Source organism: Haemaphysalis longicornis, unplaced genomic scaffold (genome assembly GCF_048455015.1).
Source record: "Haemaphysalis longicornis isolate Haplotype H1 unplaced genomic scaffold, Haemaphysalis longicornis Haplotype H1 scaffold_2, whole genome shotgun sequence".
Lineage (NCBI taxonomy): Eukaryota > Metazoa > Arthropoda > Arachnida > Ixodida > Ixodidae > Haemaphysalis > Haemaphysalis longicornis.
Genome location: NW_027526295.1, coordinates 201,303,837 through 201,323,129, shown reverse-complemented (window position 1 = coordinate 201,323,129; position 19,293 = coordinate 201,303,837). Strand labels below are relative to the sequence as shown.

The following is a 19,293-nucleotide window of genomic DNA, read 5'->3' as shown; positions in this document are numbered from 1 at the left end:
TAAAATACAGAAGAATACAGCAGGCGATGCTCCAGCGCATAGAAACTGCGGCCATGAGGCGCGCGCCTCCCCATTGGCGCAATTGTTCAGGCTCCGCCCACTTCCGCGCGCGACGCGTGTCGCGGAATCGTTGACGCGAGCGTGAAAAAAATCGCACGCGCAACACCGACCCGCCCGAATTGCGTGCAAAAATGCGCCATGCGGTTCCTATTTTTTAGTTTTCCCAAATTTCGTTCTACTAATTATCTACATTTACGCTATTACAACGAGTACAGGTGGAACTTTCGCGAAATCTGCAATATTGTGGAAATGCAGGTCGTTACACGGTTCGCCATTTTTCGTAATTTTTTTTTATTTTTTACTTCAAAATTTCTTTCGACCAAATATCTCTACGCTATTAGAATGATTACAGGTGCAACTTTCGTAAAATGTGCATTTTTGTGGAAAAGCCCTACACGTTTCGCCCTTTTCCTTAATTTTGTTATATTTTTGTTATTTTTAGTTTTTCAAAATTTCGTGCGATCAGTTATCTCCATCCCACTCGAGCATGTCCTGGCGAACCGATGGCAGGAATACCTGGAGCAAGCAGAACTCTATCCGAACACCATGATCGGCTTCCGCAGAGGCCTCAGCACACAAGACGCCATGCTGCAGCTCAAGCACGAAATCCTGGAGCACGAGACCAAAGACAGCCGCGTCATTCTCGGCCTCGACCTTCAAAGCGCCTTCGATCGCGTCAAGCACTCGGCCATCCTAGCTCAGGTATCAAGACTTAACATGGGCCAGCGAAGTTACGCCTACATCAAAGATTTCCTAACGAACAGACAAGTTGACCTTCACGCAGGCGAGATCGTCCTGCCCACGAAAGGCCTCGGTAGCGTGGGCACCCCCCAAGGCTCGGTGATCTCTCCATTCCTGTTCAACATCGTGATGATCACCGTAGCAGAAGCATTATCCAGCGTGCCTACCGTCCATCACACCATTTACGCTGATGATATAACACTATGGACAACAGGCGGCCCCGATGCCGACATAGAACACAGGCTTCAACGCGCCATCTCAGCCATTGAAGACTGCCTTAGAGGAACGGGTCTCCAATGCTCGCCTTCGAAATCAGAACTCCTTGTCTACACCCCCCGCAAAGCGGGCAGACCGTTACTACCCCAAAGAGCTTGCGATCATCTCGCCCTGTACACCGAGACTGGCCAGCGCATTCCCGAAGTTTCGGAGATCCGCATACTCGGCATGCACATTCACAGCAAGGGCGACAAGACAAACCTCATGAAGAAGCTTGCACTCAAAACAACAAGTACCCTACGCCTTCTACGCCGAGTCTCCACGGCCCGAGCAGGAATGCGGGAGGACGGCATGATGCGATTAGTACAGTCTTTCGCCGTCAGCCACATTGCCTACACGGCGGCCTACCACACGTGGACCACAACCGAAAGGGACAAGATAGACGCCATGATACGCAGGCTCTACAAACGGGCACTCGGACTACGCGAGTCCACAGACAACGAGCGCTTCTCCCACCTGGGGGTTCACAACCGCGTCGATGAAATCATCGAAGCACAACTCGCTGCCCAGCGCGAACGCCTCGCAACCACAAGAACGGGACGCCACATCCTGGAGATCCTCGGCTATGGTCCCCAAGTCACGGGAAGACACCTTTCCAACCTCCCCGACACGATCCGAGCCAATATTCACGTCAGTCCTATCCCTAAGAATATGCACCCTGACCACAACCAAGAACGCCGTCAAGCCAGGGCCAAGTTCCTCGTGGAGCAATATGGGGACGACTCCCGCGCCCGCTACGTCGATGCGGCCGAGTACGGCAACGGCCGTTACGTGATGGTTGCGATCAACGCCTGCACGGGCCAAGCTACCCAAGCCGCCAGCGCATGCTGCAACAACGCCACTGCGGCCGAAGAGTTGGCTATCGCCCTCGCCATGACCGAACCGGACTGCGACACTATCCTCAGTGATTCACAACAAGCCCTCCGCAACTTCGCAAGAGGACGCATCAACCCCCAAGCCGCCCGCATTGTAGAGCGAACAGCAATCTCGCCAGGCCTACGCAAGGAACTAAGATGGATCCCCGCCCATGCGGGAAATTGTTCACCGTATGCACCGAACCACAATGAGACGGCCCACAGGGAAGCGCGCGCTCTCACCCACCGCGCCCCCACCGCAAGTGCCCGTCCGGAGTGGGAATGGTGGACGGCGGCTGAAGACTCACCGAGTGGATACGGAGAAATCCTCAAGAACATGAGGGCTGCTCGCCAGCTATACCCCTCACCCCACAAATCTCTAAGCAGGGAAGAAGCCGTACACCTACGACGCCTCCAAACTGCGTCGGTCCTCACACCGGCGCTCCTCCATCACATGTACCCCGACGATTATCCGAGCGCACAGTGCAACATCTGCAAACAAGGTACGGCCAATCGCTGGCACATCCTATGGGACTGTGCAGCCATACAAGACGGCGTCAGCTTCACAGAATACCCCGCAGATCTCCAAATCGCCATCACCTCAACCAACAAGTCGGATCAAGAGTGGGCCATCCAGCAGGTTCTCAAGGCGCTCGAAAGGCACGGACTCCGCAAAGGGGTTCCTGTCGAGTAGGGCTGCCCACGAGGATGCAACGCACGGCCACGTTGAGGTCGGCCCGTCAACCGGGCTTTACCTACTGCAGGATTTACACAATAAAGTCCTTTCCATCCATCCAGTTATCTCCATTTACGCTATTATAATGATAAGAAGCGGAACTTCCGTGATATCTGCATTTTTGTGGTAATGCGGGGCGCTACACGGTCCTGGCTGTGGGGGTACTCGGCAAAGAATACTGCACATTAAAATTGATACAGTTTCGCGCTATCAGCACCAAGGCTGGGAAAACAGCGAAGTTGGCGGCCCCATTTAGCTTATTCTTGGTCCGGCTAAGTTTATGCGTGGTTATGCTTGGAGACTCGGCCAAGTTTTCTGCGTGGTTGTGCTTCGAGACTCGGTCAAGGTTTTTTGCGTGGTGTCGTCGTTAGCCCCCCAAGAGCAATAAAAACTCCGTCATTAAAGTATGTACAATGTACGCGTGCCCACCGGCTTCGCAGTGAAACTCCAAGAGTTGTGGAGGGCGCAGCGGGACGAGGGGTTGCTCAAAATTTTTGAACTCGTTCGGTGGCCACCGTTAGACTTGTGTGGTCTAGGTTATCGCTTCTCGGCGTTTTGGCTTCTTTCAATTTCGCAGTAATTTTTCTCTGCACTGTCAAAACTGCACCACTCGTCGCAACAGGCGATTGAGTGAGCCACACTGAGATGCGTTTCCAAAGCCGTGCTTGTACCAGTTGTATCGCGCCTCCGGCAGGTGGCGGCACGATTCCCGCCAGAGAGTAGCGAGGCAAAGCTACGGCAATGCCGGCGTGCGCGATGACGTCATCGATCGGCGAGGTTTTTCTGCGCACGTTCGACGGCCCAACCACAAGCTTAAACAGCATCGGTGTTAAAACTGCACCACAGGCCGACTAGTCCTTATAAGCTGGTTGAAATGCGGCAACCACGCACCTCCAGCTCCCTCCGTGCTGTTGAACTCGATCTCGCGCAGGGAGTTGATGAACGTGTCGTAGTCGTAGTCAAGGCAGCGCTGCTTGGTTGCGTTCAACAGGATCTCGTTCACGACGGCGAACTTCTCCAACGGGCTAAGTCCGTCATTTGGGTTCGTCATGGTGTCGCAAAGGGTGTCGATCGTGACGCTGTTGTCGCCACCCTGCAAATGGATGGGTTGAACGCATGCAGGTGCAGGGCCATGGGTCGTGAAATCAACAGGCAACTGCGCATTAGTGAGGCCGAAAATTCAAATTTGCAATTGATTGCCATCAATCGCATCACATGTTTGTCGACTTTGCGTTCTGAAAGCATATATATTGAAATCACATCACGACGTGAAGCTGCGCCTTGCCCAACGCTTTTTCTTGGATCACCACCGGCACATGTCTGCCGGTCTCTCGTAGGGACATACGTACCTCAAACTCCCTGGCGTCTTTGTTGTACTGAACGATGTTTTCAAAGTTTCCCGCCAAGCTCTGGAACAGGTTGGCCATGTCGTTGGTGTTGTAGCCATTGAAGAAGGTGCACAGCCTGAGGGGGCGACGTCGCCGCGTTAGAAGCAGTGTCATATTTCCAGCCGCTTTGTTGCCATACACTGCATGCTATGCACAGGTTCATGCTGGAATGACGCTGGTCAATGTGAGTGTCTCTGCGTAGTGCAATACACACTGAGTTCCTTTAAAACTAGCTTCAGTACACTATGCACATATTGATTTGCACGAGAAGACAGGGGCAATGCAAAGACGGAGCTCTCTAGACTCTCAGTCCTTTTAATGTCGGCTTCACTACATGCATTGCTACCGCATTATGTCATGCGATTTTTTAAATGCGGCAGCATTAAGTGCCTTGTATGAGACTAAAAACGCGGTGTTGTGAGCAGAAGATTGTGCATACCTAATAATCAAGTTCGCTCAGTCGACGATGACGACGGTTGAAACGCGAAGCTGTCTTGCGTGCGAAAATCAAATGGCGAAGTGCCTAAGTCAAAGCCATTGCAGCCAAAGTTCAAGCGTGAACGATCAAAAGGAAAACTATCCTGCGAGTTAAGGTCCAAACTCAGACGACAGCAAAAGAATCTCTCAGGATAAAGTTGAGCATCCACCCCCCCAACCACCCCTTCCCCCCAACCCACCCGTCGACGGATTTGAATGGGGATTTGACACCCACCGCGAGGTCGCCCTAGGCTGCACCATCAGCCATCAAGTTACAGACAACAAGCCTCTGACAAGGGTACACGTCCGTACCCCTGGCCGTCGCCAGCCCCCAGACGGCGTCCTTCATGTGCAACCGCACTGTGTCATGTGGTGTCAAGCCTGTGACGCAACCACTGGTTGTCCAGGCTTTCGTGGGCGCCAGGGCGTACGAATGCTTCGTCACTACGGCATTGACGTGTCCCTCATACCCTGCCCTAAATCAAAGCTGTGCGTACGCGACTCTCCGTGCTCTCCTTCGCCTGTTAACAGAACTTACTGCCATTCGGGATGGCCTGCAGGCGCTTGCATCGACATTGACTAGTGCGGACAAGCTTGAACTTTTCACTGACTCAACGGCAGCGATTCTGGATTTACGTCGCGTTGCACAGTGTATAAAAGCCGGCTGCATGCATTCACGCGATTATGGACACTTATCCATGCCCTATCCGTGTTTTGTGGATTCGCCGGGACATGCTTCCTGCCCACACAGCGGCGGATCGCACCTGACACCGAAGGTACCTCCCACGGCCATTATACCACTTCTTCCTGTATGCACCATAGAAAAACTGCTGGTGGAAAAGGAAAACCTCCGCCTCGCCATGCACGCGTGCTCCACTTCCACCGCGTGGAACTGACCTCCCCAGTGGGTTCGCTCGCTCGTAGGAGGTCCATCGGCGGAGGCGTCGAGTTGGGGTGGCGTCATCTCCACCAGTTACCCATGCTTGGCCTGCCCACTATCACGCGCCGTTTGCGGACACCTGATCCTTCTGAGGGCCTCCTGCGTCAGAAGCTGACTTCGAACATGTGTTGTGGACTTGCCTAGGTCTTAGAGACACCCGAACGCAACACTTTCGAGGCACAGGGCTTCATCCTAGGAGACCCCCAGATCTCATGTGCTGGATATGGGCTCCCCAACACCGGTCTCTTGGATTTTTTGCGCAAAACTGTCGCATCCATATAAATGAGCTTTATAAGCGCGTTTACATGGATGCGACATTAGCGTATCGCATTTGATTTGTCGCATTGCTATACCGCATCGCATGTAAACAGGACAATTCTCTTGGGGGAAGCGTCGCATCCGATGCGCGAGAACTGCCCGAACGCATGTAGCGGCAGTCGCATCGCATTTCGCGGCTCGGTTCGGGTGTTGGGAACTTTAGGCTTAGCATCGTGGCGGATATTTGATCGCCGCTGTGTGTGCAACTGCGGATGACGATCCTTGACACAACTTTTCACCCTACTACCATCCCCCTTCCCGTATGTGGAACTTTATTTCCGCGATAATTGCCGTTTGAGCGATCGGTGACTAAGACATCTGCCGTGGCCCGTCTTGATTCTTTCGCGCAGGTAGCGCCATCTTTGGGCCGGTCGCTGCACCGTGCGCCGCGGTGCCGGGTCTCGAACCTCCGCGGCCGGCCTAATCTAAAAACGTTGGCATAGGCTCAGCATCGCGGCAGATATCTGACCGCCGCTTTTAAAATCAGCGCTGATAACAATCCCTAGCACAATTTTTCACCACACTACACTCGGATACCACTCAAGAAAAATGCGGCTTTTCCTCATCAAAGGACCCCCATCCAGCCAATGGTGTCACCGTATCAACGTGACGTCAAGGTAGACCACCTCCTCCACGGAAGAAATCACAGAGCATGTTCTTCCGCGCTTACGGACTTCTACCTTTCCCAGACGCCCCTCTCCTTGGCCTTAAACGGCCGTGCCCTCAATCCCGCATCGTCGATGCGAGTGCTTGGAATAGAAATAGACGCCTCTGGGTCCACGGCTCCATGGATCCGCTGCGTGCGCGGCAAAGCCTCCAAGACGCTTCATCTCTTCCGACGGATCTCACAAAAGACCGGCGGTGCCTGTAGTCGCATGGCACGTATCCTAGTTCGATCTGTCTTGCAACCTCGGCTGATATACTAAGCTCAGTTTCAGCATCTCACAGGAAGGGACTGGGACCTACTGGAAAGTGTAAACCGAGAGGCTATGCGAGTTATCACAGGCCTGCCTCGTATGACCCCAATTCCGACGCTACAAGCGGAGGCCCAGCTGAACACCCTCGACGAGCTGGGTGAACAGCGGAGGAGGGCACGTCGCCTGAAAATTCAAACAGTTCCCGTTGCTGCGGCATTGGCCCACTACTTTGATTCTAAGTCACCTGTTATATTACGAAAATCGCCTGACCTTCCCCTTGGAGCCGAAGCCAATCCACAGACAACCGGCCACTGACCCAGCTACGCCGTTTTCATAATCAGTCACTGCAACCCAACCCTTTTCCCTCGGAGTCGGATGGCACAGCCGATGCAATGCAAGTGTACGTCGACGCAGGCATGGCCCAAAATCTCCTACACACCATGCCTTGTGTGCCCCACTCATCCAGAAGTGCAGCAGACCTCCTCATACCTCACCGAGGCACCTCTTCCTTCAATCATGGCAGAACTTCTGGCCATCTGGGATGGGTTATTCTCATTAGAGCCTCGATTACGCATAAACCCGCCGTTGTGCCTTCACCTGTACACAGACTCCACACAGGCAGACCGGGAACTCCGACGCGTCGCCAAGTCGCTCGACTTGACCTGCGATGTGCATCGCATTGTGAACTCATTTCCGTGTCCCGTGCGAGTTCTGTGGAATAGACGTTCGACACCTAACCACACTGACGCTGACGCGGCCTGCCATCCCCAGAGGGTAACTGGGCCGCTACCCCTGCTCCAGTTGTCGCAGAGTGACACCCTCATCATTCACAAGGAGTCTCTCCGGCGCTCCACGCGTGCCCTTCTTCCCCCGCGTGGGTCGCACCTTCCTGGCGGTTTAACCCGCCGCGAGGAGATGGCGCTTCGGAGAATCCGCGTGGGCGCAGCTTTGACCCCGGCGATAAAGGCCTCATGGAGGACGCAAGTTCCCCCAGAAACATGCCCCTTCTGTAAAACCCCTGCCACTGAAGCGACCCTGGACCACCTCCTAGGTTCATGCTCGGGCCTCCAGGCAGCACGAGTTCGTCACATGAGGGCCCTTGGGTACCACCCAGGACGACCACCTGACCTTCGCCGCTGGACGCACGTTCCCCAATACCGGCCCCTCCTCGACTTCATTGTGGAGACGGGCCCTGCTGGACTACATCTAGTTTATGCCAAAGGGCGTACTTGCGTAATAAAAAAAAACAAAAAAAAAAAAGACTTCTACCAATCCTCCCTGTTCTGTAGTAACGATCAGTCGCATGCGAATCGCGTGCACTAGTCGTACATGTGTCTCGCGCTTTAAGGCGTTGCGCTGCTGAGCACGAGTTCTCGGGTTAGATTCCCGGCCGCGGCGGCCGCTTTTCTGATGGAGGCGAAAAGCTAAAGCGCCCGTGTGTATGAGATTTCGCCGCACGGTAAAGATCCCCGGGTGGTCAAAATTAATCCGGAGCCCTCCACTAAGGCGCGCCTCATCGCCTGCGTTGCGTTGGCGCGTTAAACCGTATACAATCGGTCGATCTCTGTGCAGTCTGACAATATGCTCTGCTCTACTGCTTCCCGATACCTGCCGCAGCATACAAAAGTTTCGTTCTGTTGCCTGTAGTTAGCCGTGCATGCCCGTGTTCTCAGACACCCCGCCCGTGTGTGCACTGCCTCGCGTATTGCCATAGAAACCTTCCTTTCTGATTTTTAGTTTCTCTGTTCTATAAGCCTCCAGGGTTTATGTACCTTCCATTCTCTGCACCCAATTCGTTGTCTCTGCCGCTTTTACCTGCTTTTTAACTGTTGTGTATACCACACCTTCCCCTACCGAATTTCCGTACCGCTTGGTCAGCTGTCTGGTCCTCCGTCTCCACCGCGTGTCCATGCTCCTCATATACAGGTACCTTATCGCGGCCCATTTTTCCTCCTCCATGTCACGTAGGCGTGAGTGGAGGCGGAGAGCGCCTCCTCGAGGCTTTGAAAGCTTTCACAGTGACGTCATTATGACGACACCTTCGGGCTCTCATTGGCTGTAGCCGAACGACGGTCGCAACGATGGCACGATTGCATCTGACTCGCCAGTCGCACGTCGTGGGCCTCCTCCGACGAGCGTTCCTAACCGGTCCTAATGACCAGTCGTAACGATCAGTCGCATGCCAATCGCGTGCTCTAGTCGTGCATGTGTCTCGCGCTGAAACCGCTACTCCGTGCCTACGCGACATGAAACACGGCTTCCGAGGGGCTTCGAATATGAACGAAAGCGTGCCAAAACTTAAGTCTGCTTGCGTTCTGAGAATGCGAAAGCTCTATGGCTTTCTTTCGGGATACTTTACGGCTACATTTTGTGAGCGTCATGCTGGTTCCGCGAAGGTATCATAATAAAGATTCGTGGATTGTCAGTACAGAGTTCCGAATGGTTTCGGTAACCAATGAAGACGAAGCAAGGAAAGTGAGGAAAGAGGTGTGTAGCGGCAAGGAAGACTTCGATAAGTGTCCGCAAAGGGAGCACGTAAGAAGGCTTATAAGTGTTCCGAGGAATTAGAAATTTTCAATCCTTCATTATCGAGTTGAAAGACACGGGGGTGGCGCGACCGGCAAAAAAGGGCACGTCTTATCCCGTCCTCCTCATCCTCACTATTGGGTAAATGAATGTTTGAAGAAAGCACTGAACTCCACCTCCTGATCTTCCATGTGCTCTCACCGAACATTTCCGTGGAAAGGGTTGGCTTTTGAAAAAAAAAAAAAAAAAAAAAAGACAAATTCATCCAAAGTCAAGGATGCACGGAATAAACACTGAAATTCGCGGTAGTGTAGACATTAAGGTAATTATACTTTGTCTACGTTGCCGCGCTGTTTTCCCGCTGCACGAGCGCCGTTGCGCGTTCAGGGGCGTCTCACTTGAACATGTCCTTGATGGCGGGCCAGTTCTTCGGTGAAGCGGCCAGGTAGGTGAGGTGGTCGACTGCTCGCTCCACCTGCTTGTCGCACTCGGGCCCCGTCGTCGCCAGCGAGTCCCGCACCACGCGCAGGTAGTCTGCGCATGAAGTGAGAATGCACCCAGCGATGCGCTTCTTCCCGACTTGCCATTACAGAAATCTTTACTCGGCCCGCGCTGATGATTGTATTGCTGCCAACGATTCTGCTAACAGTAATCACCGTGTAATCATGCGTCTCTAACCAAGTGGCCTTGACCGTGCGCTTGTGACCTACATGCCTCTGTTCGAGTCTCTGAATCAGTGGTGCACCTACGGAGATCAGTGGTGCACCCCCCCTTCCCCCCCCCCCTTACACACACACACTTACCAGAGGTCCTCGACCCAAAATTCCTCCCCCCTCTTCCACCGAACGGACAACCAAATTTGACGGAGCGAAGTTTGTAGTCTCGGAAGCTTCTGTTGTTAGGCATTCTTAGTTAAATTTCGAAAAAGAATATTGTTTTACTGGTATTAAAAAATAAAAAAACACGAGCACGAGCGTTGAAGACTTCAAGTTATCCGCACGGACCAACTTGCGTATAACTTGAAGTAGTTTAAGAAAAAGAACGAGAAAACTTCTGGATGCGTAAGAATCGCTGGGCGTTTTAATTATTAATACGCACCCCCCCCCCTACAATGCGCCTCACAGCCCAAACAGCAATTACAATTTTTGTTTGACCGCAGTATACCAGTTTTCGAACTTTTGTGCGCAAATTCAGTCACGAGATTTGAATCATTCGTCGACTTAAAAAAAAAAGAAAAAAAGAACGCTGAATTTTCTCGTAGGTTGGGACTCAGTATGCTCGAGCTTGCCTTCTGACCTCAAATCAAATCAAATAAGATCATATCGATTTTTTTTTAAATTGTATTTGAACTTTAGAACAACTGTTTGTTTTAATACTAAGCACTGTACGAACTGAAATAACCTTCCTTTCTTGTTAAATAAAAATGTTTCAGTTTTTCTTTATATTGCCTGAGTTTATAACATCCTAGCGAGGAACGCGGCAACGTTTCGTTCGCAGTTTGGAAAACCAGTGAGCACGGATAACAATGATGTCGTGCTGAATATGCCTATAGAAATATGGGTTAATTTGACTACGCAGCGCAAATTGTGTCAGCGTATACTATTTCATTCACATGCAGGTATCGAATTTGAGTAAACTTTTGCATTCAGACGTATCTCAAGTTTCGTCTCTATCCAGTGTTCCCCGGAACTGTCTTCGCCGTGCATTCGTTCCGTTTGTTTACTTATATTTGTTATTCATATTTACATTTATCTTTTATATTTTTATATGTTATTATATTTTATATTGTCAAAAATCTCTCCCCCACCCCCCCCACCCCCCCCCCCACCCCCTTGACAGAAGTCCTGGGTGCGCTAATGCTGTGAACCACACCCTCTTGTCCGCACGTTCACGGCTTTACGTCTGCATCAAGTTACCGGCGCGGCATACGACTTCAAGCAAAAGAATGAAACCATCACCGCCAAGAACAAGCAAACTGCAAGCACAAAATCTTCTGGACCCGCCTCATCTGCGCCATCACGGGGCAGCTGTTTGGCACGAACGTTGATCAAAATATATTGGTCGATATTTTATGTTTTATCACTTTCCTTTCCCCCAGTGTCTAACGGGGATTAACACTGTGGTTCTCCTTCCTTCAAAATGACTGTGAGTCATTCCGCTCTGAAGGTAGACGGGCAGAGCAGCTCAAGAAACAGATAATTTCGAACAAAGGCATAGAAATCTTAACGGAAGCCGTGCTGCGACTAGCCGCTCCTCGACGCGATTAAATCTGGGTAGATAATAACGAATCGAATTTGGCATCTCTGCACCGAACCGTAGCCATAAACAACTTCGTTGTAAAAGGTTTTCCACCCTTAATTATACCACACGTGACCTTCAGAATAACACACTCCTCTCCAGTACGTAGTTGCAAACGCACGATGCCTATAAACAACTACGACAAACTGTGGCTGCAGTCGAGTGTTCCGGGAATGCGGGGCTCCTGTATACCTATACAAGAGCTCGCCGGAGAGATCCACAATCCACAGGCGTTAGCAGATGGAATGGTTTATAAAATGAAATTTTCCCCTCTCTCTTTTTCTCCCATAAAGAGCAGTCGGCTATGCTCTGAAGGTAGTCCTAACTGCGGCAGCTTTGGCACGCATGGCTTGACAAGCCATGTACGCCTCGAGCGCGGCCTGTAGGGGCGCCACTGAAATCCCCCTAGTGGCCCGTTTCGAAAGCAGGCGCGGGAGTCGGCGTCCCGCTCCCCAGTGCCGCCGCTGCTTTTGCGGCACGTCCACGACCGAGATTTACCGTGTGCGGGCGTTGGAAATCCATGTTTATGTGGAGCAGTCACTCTGTTCGCAAATGAGGTGTGTTTTCGAGAGTCTAAATGTTTCTGACGCGATCTTAGTGTGGTATATTCGGTCTGTATAAGCGCCAGGTGTGTGTCACAGGCCAGCGTCGCGGAACCGGCGTGTGATGGAGGCCACTGTAGTTACACTGACCTGAATTTACTAGCAGTGTCTCTGTAACCACCGGTTCCTCAGATGTTCATGCTACGGCTATACACTACGATTTAAATTGGTTTTGTGCGCTTACATAATCAGCGGGGCACTCATACCTGACAGCACGCCAGTTACGTTTGCCAATATTATACTTCAGATATTGATCACCACCATTTACAAGCCAGTATGCGTTATTTTCTGGAATATTCAACAAAAGTACGATGGGCAATGCATAATTATACTCTGGGATCAGCACACGACAAAGTCTTCTTGTCGTGAGGTGAGCGCCCGCAAACATTCATCTGCTCCTGCGAGCAGCGCGGAGACGGGCTTAGAATATAATCCGCGTCCGCGACCAATGCTTCTTCGAAATATCGTCATATGGCACTGGGAGCCAGCAGAATAAAGCAGAAACTGAAATCAGAGGGCCTTATCACGTACCGCTCTCTTCCAACGACACCTTTCATCGCTTGTTGAACAGCCTACCCTGTATACTTTCCAAAAATGCGGCCGCCGTATGATCACCTGTTCGTTGAAGTAGAAGAACAAAAGGAAAGTGTGTGTGTGTGTGTGTGTGTGTGTGTGTGTGTGTGTGTGTGTGTGTGTGTGTGTGTGTGTGTGTGTGTGCGTGTGTGCGTGCGCGCGCGCGTGTGTGTGTGTGTGTGTGTGTGTGTGTGTGTGTGTGTGTGTGTGTGTGTGTGTGTGTGTGTGTGTGTGTGTGTGTGTGTGTGTGTGTGTGTGCGCGCGTGTTTACTGAAACATTCATTGCTTGATTCCGCTCCGCATTTGTACACAGCGTCCCCCTCCTCACCCCCCTCCCCCCAACGATGTCTCGCGAAATAGCAGTGCATTTCGCGTATAATTGGTCTGGTGAACCCTACCTGGCTTAAGTTTCGACGAACGTCTTGAGCATGTCAGAAGCTGCACTGTTTTTTTTTCGTTAGATAATTATGTTTCTTAATTCCGCACTAGCACAGCATTTATTTTTCCGTGGTTTCATTAACTTGCCTTGGTGTGTGGGCACATATTTAACGACGCTCAGCTAGGCTTGGAATATACTTAACATTTTCGCATGGTTTATATGCTTATAAAAGGCATGAGTTATTGTCCGGGATTGGGTAATCACATCCCCGAAACATATTTTTCTGCGACGTATATATTCGAAACGAAGCCGCATTCGTTGTCGACGCTGCAAAATGAAGCTGACCTTTCATTGTGCCAGTATCAGGTCTAAACGAGGCGACAGTAGAATTCATTTGTGCCTGATGTTTTGGAGGTGCTAGGGGTGATATGTTGCTACCGTCGCCGACGCCCGGAAGAGCGCCGACGAAGCGCGCAGCACCGCGTCCACCGCGTCTCCGGGTAGCTCTTGCAGGCGATCGCGTACTCTACGAAGACACAGCTGCTTTTTAAGTGACCTAAACGTACTCTTTGCCTATAGACGTCAGCATAACAAGTTTTTTTCAGGGCGCGGAAAGGCGAAAACAAGCGAAACAGGACCCAAACACTGCACGCGGCCCTATCAGCCACGCAGCGCAAATCCCGTCAACGCCGCGGAGAAGCGGCGGCAGGCGGCGCAGCGATCGCGAAGCTCGAGGCGTATAGTCACGAGTATATAGTACGGGCGCGGAGACTGTCGAGGGGTAGGACTTCGGGAGTTTTCAAGGGGATGACGAGAAGTCGAAGGCGCACCCACAGTGACTTCTGACACACAGAAAGGAGTATACGTAGAGAGGATGGTATGATCTGAATTATTTGTAACGCTATAGTTTCAAAGGGGCTCGTGGCCTGGGGTTCATCACCTTCCCTTCCCCCCAAATCAGCCATTGCGGAGAGAGCGCCGGGGAGAACGAGGAAAATGACGAAGGCGGACTCCGATTCACTCAAGTTCAGCAAAAGTAATTCAAGGACGATTCCAACGAGCTGAGCTCCAGTTTAAGGTCACTGTGAGTGTATCCGCCTCGCATGCACCTGCCAGACGACACGGCCACATAGCCCACACCATGGCCTGTGCGCTACAAAGTGTATACCTTTGAAATCAATGATGGCGAACAGGGGTGCGCTGGATGCCACGGCACCGACGGCCAGGTGCGGGTACTTGAGCTTGAACCAGGCGGCCAGCGAGCCCGAGTACGATCCACCGAATACGACCCACTTGCTGTCGGGACCGAGCTTGTACTGTTCTACCATGGCGTCCCGGAATGCAGCGCCGTCGGCCAGCGCCTGCTCGCTTGTCAGGTACTCCAGGTTGTCCACCGACATGTCTCTGCGCAGCCACGACAAATGGGGCTTGCTTGTATGACATCATGTTAGCTGCTTTACGAGGACACAAAAAATGCTACACAGATTCTGAGGACTGCCCACTAATGACTAAGCATTCCCTCCAGCCGCGTTTTACTACTGCCCACAAATACATATTGCTAGCAAGCCATTTTTTCAGAGGCAATTAAGCAATCATACGTGAAGGTCCCACGTCTCTACCGTTCTCTATAGCTGGACACCCAGCCCCCTTTAAGTTGGCTTCACTAATATACGCATATGCGCTGCGGCGAAAACATTTTACCAGGGACAATATAAGCATAGCAGTCAGCGCTCCATGTATCCTTGTGGAGCGCTTGCACCAAGTCCATTCGAAGTCGGCTTCACTACAATCTACAAATACATCCCTAGCCCACCGTGCCACGTGTTTTAATGCTAAGCCTTACATGGCTAGGCGAACGAAAAATCTGGCGCTCCCGTGTACGCAGCAAACTCCTCCAGCGCAACTTTATGCGCATGCGCGCGCGAGAGAAGAGAGACCAGACTAGAGAGGAATTAGAAGCACACGGGGAGGGATTGGTTGTGTTTATAGATGACGTAGCTATACACTCTCGCATATACTGACACTGGTAAGTGGTTACGGCGCATCGGAGGGAGCGAAATCATTATTGCAGAAGGGGTGACGCTAGGTCTAGTCAGGGCAAGGCAAGACAGTAAAGGAGGTGAGGACGTCTACATTCTCTTGTGTATTCCCGTGGCTTTGGGAGCACCCGGCCCAGAGGAGGTGATGCCCTCCCCTGCATGCGGGGTGTCTTGATGTTCGGCGGAAAATGAGCTTTTCACTCCGCCGCGGACCCCGTCACTCCCATAGCATGTGGTGCACTTGTGGGCCTCGTCGTTGAGTGACACGACGAGCAGGTCACCAATGGTCTCCGCGTGGTCTCTGCGTGCTCGCCTCGCGCCACCTTGCGAGGCGAGCACGTCTTTCCTGAGAGCTTCCCCTGCTCTTCTATTGTGTACCAGGACTTGGGCCCCCTGGGAAGTCCTCCTTGCAGTGGCCTTTGGTCGTTCCGTGATAGGGTATCAGGGAGCGACGGGTCGGAGCGGATGCTTGCGTCGTCGCTCCCATGTGTGGGCGGTTCGTTTCCGACGCCGCCTGTCTTGAGGGGCAACCCAGTCCATCGCGGGGGAGAAGGAAATGGCGGGAGGGAGGGAGCAAGTGCTAGTGTGGCTTGGTGTGTGCGTGGGGGGGGGAGGGGGGGGGGGGGCAAGTGTTCCTTTTGCACCCTTCTGCCGACGCCAATGTATTTGGAGGACGCTTACTTCAAAAGCGTTGTTCAAGAAATACTCATCTGATCTGGAGATGCGGCCATTTAAAAAAAATGCTTTTACGATATATATTTCATGCTTCCTTCCCCGATGCCGCTGGCGTTACGGCCGAGTGGTCTAAAGCGCTAGATGGCAGGTTCGAATCCCCGATTGGCGTTTTTTTTTGGGGGGGGGGGGGGGGGGGGAGGGGGGGGAGTTGATTTCTTTTTATATAGGTAATGTTTTCTATATAGCATTTACCACTTTGCGCTTCAACGTTCATTGCTCCACGAGCGAGTTGGCAGACTGCGTGCAGACGGACACTGACACACTGGCGAGTTCTCGTTTGCTCGGTGTTGACAGAAGTCCTAACAGCTGGCGGGTACAGTGTCTAATCAGCCGACTGTCTGCATATTGCGAACACGCCTCTTACGACACAAGGACGAGCCAGGCAGGCTCCAAAAATCGGGGCGAAGCGCCTCGCAGTTGAGCGTCTCCGATGACGCGGAGGATGTTCAGCCACCGCGTATGCCTCGGGTAGTGAACGTTACAATTCTAAGCGGCGCTGACAGGCTTATCTGACGCATTCTCTAGCCGACAACCCTGCAGAAGCGCGGTATGCAGATTCTTGAGATACTGAGGATGCCCAACCAACGACGACGTCGGATGTCAGTTATGTTGTTGCAAGAAATCGGAACCGAAACTGCCTTGAACTCCAATCTTGGGCATAGTCGAATCACGGACACGCGCCACTGCTCTTAGTTGTTGCGGCCACCGCAAATGTCGCATAGTATTTTCATTCTTTCGGGCTTCATAAATTAAATACTGATTTATCTACCGGATAAACGATAAAAAGGTGTATTTGAGCCAGTCTATGCAATGCAAACAGAAACAGAAATTTGACCAATTCCTTGAAGTGTCCCTCCAACCTGTAAATCATATTGCACGTGTGTTCTTTCCGCTGAGTACATATATGCGTACGATGTTTATGTGTACATGTAGTAGCCAAGCGCCTCTTTCCGAGCGACGCAACTCCGTTGATACATGCTGGTAATGCAAACCGCTGCAGTGTAAGGGGAGGGTGCACACAGGTTTCTGGGTGAAAGTGGTATATATATACGCTTTCCAAGTGTTTCAAGAGTTCGGAGACACCGACACTAAGGGCTGTATACGCTTTCCGAGTGTTTCAAGAACTTGGAGATACCGACACCGAGCGCTGTTATCAGGCGGATGAGGCGCGCATATCAATATTTGAGCTCCGTGCTTGAAATCGTTTTTCGCAGAGCAAGCATGAGCGTCCATTGTTCTCTAGATCCTAGTATACTCCGTGAATTCATTGCCTCCATAGTGGAAAATTTTAGCTGCCCAAATATGCACCGGATACCAAAGTACAGATTGTACATCTGCAAAAAAGCGCATTTTAATTTACAAGAAATTACATGTGGATCTTTAACGTGCGCGCAGAAATCTCGACGTGCGGGCGTTTTTATTGTTCCCTCCATCAGAAAAACTGCCGCGGTAAGGATTAACCCACGTCCTCAGGTTCAGCAGCACAACGCCTTAGCGACAGCGTGGTGGGCTTAATTTGTATTTCCGGTTATCAATTATATCGAACAATCTTCTCATCCTATGCGGATGAGACACGTACAGGTTGGGCGGTATACTATTACCGCAAACTCGGCTGCCATTATAGCGCATGCATTACAGATAGGCGCATTTGAGCGGTTTCCTGCAGAAATGTGCGTCGAAAGTGGCGGGCGCGCTCACTTTGTGGGCCAGCTTTTCCCGTAGAAGCGGTGTTCGAGCTGGAAGACGAGGGCCCCGAACTTCTTGGCCAGCAGCATGATGTGCGTGGGTGCCGTGAGCCACTTGATGGACGCCTCGCCTTCGCCGCCGAACATCAGGAACACCGGGCCCCCGGGCCGATAGAACTCGTCGTTCACCATGTACCGCTGCGCATGCAGAGTTGCGCGATGTTATTGTTAGTGGCAGTGTTAGTGGCAGTGGCGACCCACTGCCACTCGTTGCTCCACATGGAAGCAAGGCGAATTTCTCACTTACAGTTGTTGCTTTTAAGCATAACCATTGGGGCGCAGCTGCAACGCTGTGTTTATTAATCATCCAGCCGACTTGCTTTGTATTTGTTTTTAGCTTTCCTCAAATGAAGGCATTACAGCGGCATGCTTGTAGGAGCACGCAAGAAAGGTAAGCAAGCATTATCCAGATATAGGATGGGGAACGTTTTCGCAGACTGAAACAAAATAAAATAAAAAAGAATAAAAAAAGGAGTATTTTTTCAGTATTAGATGTGCGTGAAAATACCCAGAGATACATAAAACGAGCAGGACAGAACACAAAGGCCGCGAGCCTTGACCAACAACAAAGGCCGAAAGGCTGAGTCATTGATGTAGCTGTTGACGGGCAGATATTTTACACCCGGCCCCGGGCAAAGCGTGTGCCCGGGGCTAAGTGTCCGCCCAGACGACGCAGCCTGTCCTGCTGAATGTGCTTTAAATTAACTAAATAAACACAGCCCGTAAAATCGTCATTCACCCCAAAAAAGCTATTTCCGTTTGTTATAGTGTTCATAAGTCACTTTTGGATGCAAACCTCCCCCATGTGCCCGCGGAGAAGTCAAAATGTCTGGTCAATTGCCCGCCGGACTCTTCTGGCACCGCCCCAACTGGACGGAAAGGCAACCGTGTTTCGTCGCAGCACCCCGCCGTTTTGTCTACGAGGTCATAAAGAAGCGCGAAAAAAGCCTAACACTAAGCTTGCACGGCAGCCGGTTCCCCACTGGCTGCTCTGAGGCTCCATGCCCCATGCACCGTATTTGAGGTCCGAGCAGGGGCTGTCTCAGTGTTGCTTTTTGTTTAGGAAATTTTAACATGAAAGTGTTTTATTCCGGGATTCACGAAGATTTCACTTACGCCGCGAAAGCGACGTCAGTACATCGAAGCAAGTGGCCTGTAAAGGGTGCACCCCTGCACACAGGGTCTTCTTGCGGGGAAGCAATCTTTAGTACTAAAGAGTACGTTATACTTCGGGTTGTTCGTTTTCGGTTTTATATTTTAACACGAAAGTGTTTTATGCCGGGATACACCAAGATTTCACTGACGTCATATCTGTCACGGAAATGACGCCAGTACACCTTTGCCGAAGCGACCCGCCAGCAGGACGTCGCTCGCCAAGCACACTCACAAGACAGCCGCCGACCCGCAAACCATGCTCAGCTGCAGATTTCGCTGCACATTTCACTTTCATGTTTTACCGATTCCTATGACAGAGAAATCAACCACAGTTTTTTTGCAAAAGGGCTCTATTGCAATCTCTTTCCTATGTCAAAGATTCAAGGCCAATCCCAAAACGGCAATACTTCTCGTCACGACTGAACGTTGCAGCCAGGGAAAGAAGGCGGGCTGAGCCCGCGGTCTTATGGTATATGCTCGAGCCCGTGCACACACGCAAACGTATAGTACTTACCTGTAAAACTCGTGCAACGA

The 19,293-nt window shown here is 51.6% G+C and overlaps 2 protein-coding genes across 2 annotated transcripts in view; one reads left to right on the top strand and one right to left on the bottom strand.

Moving 5' to 3' along the window:
• Uxs (UDP-xylose synthase) overlaps window positions 1–11,205 on the top strand; it is a 54,108-nt gene extending 42,903 nt beyond the window's left edge. The window contains exon 10 of the mRNA XM_077699126.1: window positions 11,073–11,205. Coding sequence (XP_077555252.1) covers window positions 11,073–11,090 — 18 coding nt within the window. The 3' untranslated portion in view covers window positions 11,091–11,205. The remainder of the gene's footprint in view (window positions 1–11,072) is intronic.
• The window catches only part of LOC144169782 (putative serine protease K12H4.7), a 37,727-nt gene that overhangs the window by 15,067 nt on the left and 3,367 nt on the right, over window positions 1–19,293 (bottom strand). Inside the window, 5 exon segments of the mRNA XM_077699123.1 lie at window positions 3,559–3,760; window positions 4,017–4,131; window positions 9,632–9,767; window positions 14,254–14,489; window positions 17,558–17,742. Of these exon segments, the coding sequence (XP_077555249.1) occupies window positions 3,559–3,760; window positions 4,017–4,131; window positions 9,632–9,767; window positions 14,254–14,489; window positions 17,558–17,742 (874 nt within the window).